General features: G+C 43.2%; 1 protein-coding gene across 4 annotated transcripts in view; it reads right to left on the bottom strand.

The window, feature by feature from the left end:
- Window positions 1-7647, bottom strand: part of emid1 (EMI domain containing 1) — a 112253-nt gene extending 104606 nt beyond the window's left edge. Inside the window, exons 1-2 of one of the 4 annotated variants that reach the window (XM_055887074.1) lie at window positions 7192-7645; window positions 6828-7024 (exon numbers count right to left, since the gene is read on the bottom strand). In XM_055887074.1, coding sequence (XP_055743049.1) covers window positions 6828-7015 — 188 coding nt within the window. In that variant the 5' untranslated portion in view covers window positions 7016-7024; window positions 7192-7645. Of the gene's footprint in view, window positions 1-6827 lie in introns of all 4 variants that reach the window. The other 3 variants (XM_055887075.1, XM_055887073.1, XM_055887076.1) reach the window with 3 other exon arrangements.
- Between the last annotated feature and the right edge of the window lie 1754 nt (window positions 7648-9401).

Here is a 9401-nt window from a genome sequence, read left to right on the forward strand (position 1 = left end):
GCTTAATATAAAGAATTTGAAATTATTTTCACTTTTACTTTTGATACTTAAGTATATTTTAGCAATTACTTTTACTTTTGATACTGGAGAGAACGAGCTGGAGAGAATGAGAGCGAGCTTCTAGACTATCTAGTCGACAAATGAAATACATGATTCTGCACAAAGATAGAGGGAAAGTTAGAAGGACTGATTTTTTATCAAGGATATGAGAGAATATACCACAGAGTTAGATAAGAAGGGTATTTTCTTTTAGAAAACTACACTAATAGAGATAGAGAAACGCAAAAGAAGAAAAGTAAAGATGAGATAAGTAATAGTAGTATAGTGAGTTTCATGCTCTGTGGATTGAAATACTGCAGTGGTGTAGAGGAGGTGTTGAATGAGAGAGTTTAATTGGGGACATTAGCGGTGGCCTATTGTGCTGCTGGTTCAATCAGGTTCAAATGACATGTCAGGGGCCAGTCAAGCCAAGGTGAATGAGAGGAGGGGGCCAAGCAGAGCCGGCCAAAGGGCTCTCCATACTGGATAAACGTCCCTGCTCTGGGTCAGTGAACTCTCAATGAAAACACCTAGACACCATCAAAGTACCAGAGCAAGGCCTGAAGGGGTTTTGGAAGACAAGTGGGTATCACACAGCAGTCTGACACAGTGAGCCTGAATGGACCCATCCTCATCCAGCCCAGCTGTGGCCAAGACAACAGGTTGGAGTTCACCTGTGGATGAGGATGGGTCCATTCAGGCTCACGGTGTCAGACTGCTGTGTGTGTGTGTGTGTGTGTGTGTGTGTGTGTGTGTGTGTGTGTGTGTGTGTGTGTGTGTGTGTGTGTGTGTGTGTGTGTGTGTGTGTGTGTGTGTGTGTGTGTGTGTGTGTGTGTGTGTGTGTGTGTGTGTGTGTGTGTGTGTGTGTGTGTGTGTGTGTGTGTGACTGTCAGCTCCTCTGTTGGGGGTGGTTCAGGAGAATGCGTGGTGAGGCTGAGTGGAGGTGGTGATGGGTCAGGTTCTAGAGGTCCCACAGGGAGTAGGCTGTCTGGCAGTCAGACCATGACTTCCCCTCCTCAGGCAGCACAGGAAATAGCTGCTGTCTTAACCCTTCCCTCTGCTTGGCTCCAATAGCCCTCATTAAGCCCAAGTTTGAAAAAACTGCTGCATTGGGCTGGCTACTCAACAGAGGGATGGTACAAGTCAAGAGCTCACTCAAGTACGGTTAATTCCTTCCATTTACGTAGGTGGTACTATTTCTATTGAACAGGTTGTTGAGGCATGCAGTTGTTTCTAGTTATTACCCAATGTCATTAGTTGCATTGCCTTATTGTAAGAAAGCATAGTTATTTACCACGATTATTTTTGATTCTGTAATGGCTTTGATACTTTAGTGTTTCTACTTGCCACTGGCTGTCACTAGTCAGAATGCCTCTATTGTAAGAATGCGTAGTGGTTAATTTAAAAATATTTTGGAAAAATGTAATAGCCATGTGATTTTTTTCAAGCTCTGATGCTTGACGTATTGCACTCTGATATTTTTCTGGCTTGTGTCGTGTACATGTTCGTTACTGACATGCTGCTTATTGCATTGATGTAATTTTTGCCTGATTGTATGTCATGTACCTGTTTGTGTGATACTGACGTGTAGTGGTGGAAAAAGTAGCCAATAGTCATACTTGAGTAAAAGTAAAGATACCTTAAAACCTGTTAAGGCTAGGGGGTGCTGTTGTCACTATTTATGGAAATCGTGTAATTTTTGAAATGGCTTCCTACAAAATTCTTGATCGTACAATATGCATATTATTATTATTATTGGATAGAAAACAGTCTATAGTTTCTATAGGCGTTGAAATTTTGTCTCTAAGTGGAACAGAACTCATTCTACAGCAATTTCCCTGACATGGAGTCAGATTTCACACATTTTGGCCCCTGTTCTGGAGTCAGTTTTAAGGCCACTGTTATTCCTATGAGTATACGGACACTGCTTACGTCTTCTCCTGGATGCCTTTACGTGATGACGCTTTGAATGGTATCGATTGCCCAATCACAGCCACTATAAATGAAAAAACCCTGTAGGTAGGAACTCTTTTCTTGGTGCGTCATGCGCGCGGAGGATACCGACCTACTGTTTTTCCAAGCATTAGTGTAGCCAGTTATATTTCTCCGGTCATATTTTTACTCGTTATAGGAGTTAAAAACATCATAAGGTAGTTAATTTAAAGCGTTTTATAGCAATTTATATCCGTTTAGTGCGATTTTGGGACATTTATTTCTGAGCAACTGTGAATCTCTGGGCACCGTTCCAGTTCATGCCGAACGCAATGTGCATTTCTGCATGGCAAGAGGACAGCTTTCGACCAAAAGACGATTAGACCCAAGAAAGGATTCTTTGACCAAGATTCTGATGGAAGAACAGCTCAAAGTAGGAACAATTTATTCTGATAAATCGTGTTTCTGTCGAAAAATGTTAGTGGCTTAGGACGCCATTTTTTTTGACTTAGCTTCGCTTGGCGCAAACTGTATTGAAAAGTAAGGATAATTTAAAAAATGTAATTCCGCGATTGTATTAAGAATTAAATTGTCTATCAATCGCTGTCCACCCTATATTTTTTAGTCACGTTTATGAGTATTTATGTATACGACTAGATCACTGTCTAATATGGCGCACGAACATTTTCTGACCAGCTGGGCTACTTTTCTCATTGTCTAACCATGATTTTGGTGGCTAAATATGCACATTTTCGAACAAACTGTATATGTATGTTGTAATGTGATGTTACAGGAGTGTCATCTGAAGAATTCTAAAAAGGTTAGTGAAAAAATTAATATATTTTGGCGATGTTTACGTTATCGTCTCTTTGGCTAGAATCAATGCTGGGGTAATGTTTGCACATGTGCTATGCTAATATAACGATTTATTGTGTTTTTGCTGTAAGACACTTAGAAAATCTGAAATATTGTCTGTATTCACAGGATCGGTGTCTTTCGATTAGTGTATGCTGTGTATTTTTACGAAATGTTTGATGATTAGTAGTTAGGTAAACACGTTGCTCATTGTAATTATTCTAGTCCATTTGTGACGGTGGGTGCAATTGTAAACTATGACATCTACCTGAAATATGCACATTTTTCTAACAAAACCTATCCTATACCATAAATATGTTATCAGACTGTCATCTGAGGAGGTTTTTTCTTGGTTGGTGGCTATCAATATCTTAGTTTAGCCGAATTGGTGATAGCTACTGGTGTTGGTGGACAAAGAAAAAATGGTGGATTATGCTAATGTGTTTAGCTAATAGATTTACATCTTTACATATTGTGTCTTCCCTGTAAAACATTAAAAAAATCGGACATGTTGGCTGGATTCACAAGATCTGTGTCTTTCATTAGCTGTATTGGACTTTAATGTGTGAAAGTTAAATATTAAAAAAAAAAAAAAAAAAATTTAATTTCGCGGCTCTGCCTTTTCAGTGGGGGTGGGGGGGGGTGTGCCGCGAGCGGCACCCCGGGGCTAGACAGGTTAATAGAAAAGGATTCATGTGTCACGCTCTGACCATAGAGAGCCTTTTATTCTCTATGTTGGTTAGGTCGGGGTGTGACTAGGGTGGGTTATCTAGGTTGTTGTGTGTCTTTGTTGGCCTGGTATGGTTCCCAATCAGAGGCAGCTGTTTATTGTTGTCTCTGATTGGGGATCATATTTAGGCAGCCATTTCCCCACTGTTTTGTGGGATCTTGTTTGGAGTTAGTGCATGTTGCACCTCTTATGTTACGGTTCGTTGTTTGTTTCTTTTTTTGTTTTGTAAGTTTCACGAAATAAAGATGTGGAACTCAGAGCACGCTGCGCCTTTGTCCGTTTATTCATTAGACGAACGTGACATCATGTAAATGTGAAAGTCACCCTGTAAAATACTACTTGAGTAAAGGTCAAAAAGTATTTGGTTTTAAATATACTTATGTATCAAAAGTAAAAGAAACAGTACGAATAATTTAAAAATCCTTATATTAAGAAAACCATATGGCACAATTTTTTAAATTTATGCATAGCCAGGGGCACACTCCAACACTCAGACATAATTTATAAACAAAGCCTTTGTGTTTATTGAGTCTGCCAGATCAGATGACCAGGGATGTTCTCTTGATAAGTGTGTGAAATGGAACCATTTTACTGTCCTGCTAAGCATTCAAAATGTAACAAGTACTTTTGGGTGTTAGGGAAAATGTATGGAGTAAAAGGTACATCATTTTCTTTAGGAATGTAGTAAAGTAAAATTTGTCAAAAATATAAATAGTAGCCTCCCGGGTGGCGCAGTGGTCTAGGGCACTGCATCGCAGTGCTAACTGCGCCACCAGAGTCTCTGGGTTCGCCCCCAGACTCTGTCGCAACCGGCCGCGACCGGGAGGTCCGTGGGGCGACGCACAATTGGGCTAGCGTCGTCCGGGTTAGGGAGGGTTTAGTCGGTAGGGATTTCCTTGTCTCATCGCGCTACAGCGACTCCTGTGGCGGGCTGGGCGCAGTGCGCGCTAACCAAGGGGGCCAGGTGCACGGTGTTTCCTCCGACACATTGGTGCGGCTGGCTTCCGGGTTGGAGGCGCGCTGCGTTAAAGAAGCAGTACAGCTTGGTTGGGTTGTGCTTCGGAGGACGCATGACTTTCGACCTTCGTCTCTCCCGAGCCCGTACGGGAGTTGTAGCGATGAGACAAGATAGTAATTACTAGCGATTGGATACCACGAAAATTGGGGAGAAAAGGGGATAAAAAATAAAAATAAAAAAATAAAATATATATATATGAACAGTAAAGTCAAGTACAGATACCCCAAAAAACGACTTAAGCAGTACTTTAAAGTATTTTTACTTATGTGATTTACACCACTGCTGAAGTATTCATGCTGCGGTCTTGGTCCAGGTCTCTCTTAATTTTTCATTTGTATGTCGTTCTGGTTGCTGGTCTGAATCTAGCACTAGGTAGGCATGACTGGAGACTTATTTCAGTCATTGTTATCTCTTGACCAATACTCATTATCTCTTGACCACCCTTCCCTTGTTAAAATCAACTTTTATCTCTCTCAGTACCTCAGTTGTCAAGACATTGTTCAATGCCTTGTATGTGGACAAAGGACTTGGGCCTTTAGGAATGTTACAGTGCTCCTACTATGGCCATGTGAGCAGAGAGGACAGCCCTCTGTCCTGCATAGAGCTAATGGTAATGCCCCCAACTAGTCTTGTTGACACACACCATAAACATGCCTGTCTACATGAAGCAGCCTAGACAGACAGCAGGTGGAGGGAGATTAGTTATGCAGCTCCTCTAATGCCATGTCAAACCCACTGATCCCATCCTCAGACCAGGGCTGACTCACTAGAATACCCCCCTCTCCACCCTCCATGCTCCCTCCCTCCCTTCCCCCCTAGCCCAAGTAACCTTCAAACAGCAGCCGAGTAAACTGTAAACTTCACCTCTTCCAAGCCCAGATGCATTAGGGCTGCAGCTGCATGTGCTTAGTAAACATGTCCACCAACCACGGCACATGAATGACAGAGAGAGGCTCAGGGTGGGGTAGTGAACCCAGCACCAGCGGACCAGAATCAGCATCTCTCTGCACCATCTGGACACTTCCCAGGGACACTTCACCCATCAGGAGGATCCTCCACCCACTGCCCCCCACCACTCAGAACCTGAGAGCGTAAATATTAGTGTGATGGGGAACTTAATCACATCCACATTGGCTGTCTGGGCTCTGTGAAAAACTTGCTCAAAAGGGAAGCTGGTGTTTTTCCTCTCTGTGTTTAGTCTGAGGGCTTTGCTCACAGAACCACCCTCATCAACAACCCTGTTGTCCTGTGGAACACTCACCTCTGAGGATCACAGGGGAGGAACACACAAAGGGTGAAATACAAAACACTGACAGAGAGTACTAAACAGAGATCTTATCAGTTCACACAAAATATTTGTATATTTGTGCAAAGAATGATAAGTAGTACCTTTATTCAGCAGATCCACTTTATTATAACATAAAACAGACCAGTGTTGTCCATTCACTACCCATTCCCATTGTAGAACTCCCCAGATGAGAGGGTTGAGTTGGTGGTTTGTGCCTGTCGTTAAGGATGTGAACGGGGAAGAGCCTCAAAGGACTGAGGACTGAGCCTGGTCAGATGTGAGGAGGTTCCTGACAGCTGAGCGGCAGCAGATGTTGGAGAGAAGAGAGAGGTGCTGCTGGACAGACTAGAGCACAGTTTAGAGACAGCGCTTCTCTCACAGGACAGGAGGCAATAGGCCACCCAGAGCGACAGTGGGCAGGCCAGGCAGGAACGCAGAGACAATGAGGATGGGACAGTGTGCTGCTTGGACAGGAAAAAGGAAGACCCAGTGTGAAGAAGACAATGAGACCTGCTAGATGGATAGGATAGGGATGGGAAAGCTCTGTCATTGTTGATTGTATAAACAAGCAGAAAAGGGGACTTTGAGGAGATGGATGGAATTGATAACAATAGGAGGTTAATTATAAGTATATTGGAAAATAAATAATTGCATTTTAGTCAACTAAAATGAATTGTGGATAGAGTATTTATTTAGGGGCATTAAATGTAGCATAGCCTATGAATGTGTCACATTGTGAATAGTATTATGAATCGTACGCACACTAAAGCAGGTAGTTCATCTGAAAGTATGCTTCAAGGACACAGAACCTTTGAGTGTGACTTTGACATGTTTGTTTTATTATGCCTTATGAGGATCTAACCTACTTACAGTATCATCAACATTTCCATGAAATGTTATAATTAGCCTCTAATACACGAAATTAGAAGATAAACAACAATAAATGATCATGCATGTATCTATACCTTTTTTGATAAATAGAGGTTTGAGACGCTGCGGACGACTCTCTGTTGAGTTGGGTCCCAGCTGAATATTTGTAAAGCCCCGTCCTCCAGGTCGCATGAGCTGCAGAGGTCAGCCACAGCAGCAGCACAATCCAACGGAAACTTTTTCGGCAAAGCGCGGACACAACGTCCCGTTGACACGCTCCCATTTCCGCGGCCTCAAAAAAGCACAGGCAGAAAAGTTCCTAAAAAGCTCAGGCTGACTGGAAAGCAGAGCTAGTGAAATATATATATGCCTTAAAGTCCAGGTTTTTGCGTCACCGAGAGGAAGCGCATTCCATCATCAACCAAATACATAAAATGTAAATATGTAAATTACACGTACCGTTATAATAGCAAAAAATAAAGTGGATGCCTTTTAAATGTCACGAAAAGAAAGGTAACAATGACACCCCGTGATGTCGCACAAAAACCAAAAACACGGACTTTTCCCCGCATGCCCAAATCTATCAGCAGTGTTCCGAAGAAACCAGACGAAGTAAACTTGGAATTGTGACTGGTCAGTCTCTTTTCTTTTCAATATCAACTCTCCCTCCCCCCGCCTGTGCGTAATGTAGCTTGTCTCGTGTCGAGCGTCTCACAATGGGCAAGAAACTATAGTTTTATACTCTACGTGAGTCTTTTAAAAGCAGCGCCTGCAGTCTTTTACCCTGCCTGTTCCCCGTTTCACCCTTTCACCGCGGACAAGGCATGCCTACAACAACACGGATTCGCTTTACGCATCTGTCATCACGTCATTACACTAAACACAACACTGAACTACCCCAGAGGGACTGATATTCCTCAGTAATCATTTAGTTTAGAAATTCTACTATGGTACAAGTGGGATTCATGTGCACATGATTGTGAAATAAAGAAGTGAGTAGGATCATGCATTCTGATGATAATAAACTGATGATAATAAACATGCATACATACACATACTGTAGTTTAATATTATGGTGGTGTTGATGACGTTAAATTTAAGTATTTGTTATTGATTGTCATTGAGTGTCATATAAATTTGCATCCTTTACTGTAGGACAAAAGACCCATATGCCAGACACACTCTTGCATTGTGTCATCTGGTTTATATTATCATACAATGGGTAGAGACAAGGGTTGGGGTCAATTCCATTTAAATTCCAGTCAATTCAGAAAGTAAACCAAATTCCAATTACACATTTTCCTAATTGAAAATCATTGACTTTAATTGGAATGTCAGCATACTTCCTGAATTGACTGGAATTTAAATGAAATTGACCCTAACCCTTTTAGAGACATGCTATTTGTTCTCTCTTTTCTCTGTATCCTTCTTCCTCCCACCTAATCTTGGCCTTTGTCCAGCCTTGAGCTATGTGGTTGCCATTGGCATCATAACTCAGCAGCCCGTGCGGGCAAACACCAATGTTTGGGCATGGTCCAGGCAGACAGAGCCAGACAGCAGGGGAGGTTAGCTCTCTGTAACCTCTTTCCCGTGCCCAGTGGAGGTGGAACTTGGAGGGTTTCTGTCCAAACAGCCACTAACCACAGGGTTGTGGGACGGCTCCAAGCTAAACACCTGGCAGCCTGGAAACCAGTAATCTATATCTGTGGTCAGAGTGACTACACTTCTCAGGTCTCCCAATGGGCAGCACTTTAGGGTTCACCACTACAGGCAGGCATGACGCCAAAGAGGAAGAGAGGCCATCTAAGAGCATGATTCATACCAGCACAGTTACACCACAACACAGGACAGACATCTTGGCATCCTGTCCTCCTGAGGGCACACATTATGTTGTGTGGTGGTTCACTACTGCATTGGTGATGATGCGATTAGGTAGCACTTACACACATTAACGCTTAGGTGGCCACTGGCCAAGCTTCCCTAATATAGTGTCTGTAGTTGTGGCTGTAACAGGGTGGGTGCAGACTCAGAGACACCCTGGCACAGATGGGCATGGTTTAGGACGGGCGCAGGACTCTCCTCGCAGCGCAGTGGGAGCTCTGGTCTACTCTCTCCTAGGCTCACCTGCTCCCAATCACGCCAGGGAGCGGGGGGGCTAGTGATGTGTCGGTATTTTTTGATTCAGGGCGCTGGTGGCATATTATAAGGCAGCAGGCCAGTGCAGAGCGGTGCCAAGAAGGAACTGGAAGAGTTTAGGGTTAATGTAAATCCCTCCAGTCCCTCGCAGCTGAAAATAATCCTGGTCTCTGAAGGGGGAGGTGGGGGTCGTTTTCATTGAGTTTTTTTCCTACCCTTTTTTCTTCTCTCCACTGTGCAATCAAACATAAAGAGTTCCTTTACCTATTGTCTCCCTAAGGTTGAATTACTGAAGTTCCTTTGACTAATTTGCTGTGCACATATATTAAAAGGTAGACCTTTCCCACTGCTCTATTCTATGGAGTGGCAACACAGACTTTTTACTGCCACCCCCCCCCTTCCTGAGTAGGCTAATAAAAGTGTTTCTTGCTCCACTCCACAGTGCTGTCTGCTTTATGACAGAGTACCAGTGAAACCAGTGAGTGCTCTCAGGCCTGGCTCGCCCTCTCTTACCATTGCCCCACACTGTCAGG

This window comes from Salvelinus fontinalis, chromosome 28 (genome assembly GCF_029448725.1).
Source record: "Salvelinus fontinalis isolate EN_2023a chromosome 28, ASM2944872v1, whole genome shotgun sequence".
NCBI classification, from domain to species: Eukaryota; Metazoa; Chordata; class Actinopteri; order Salmoniformes; family Salmonidae; genus Salvelinus; species Salvelinus fontinalis.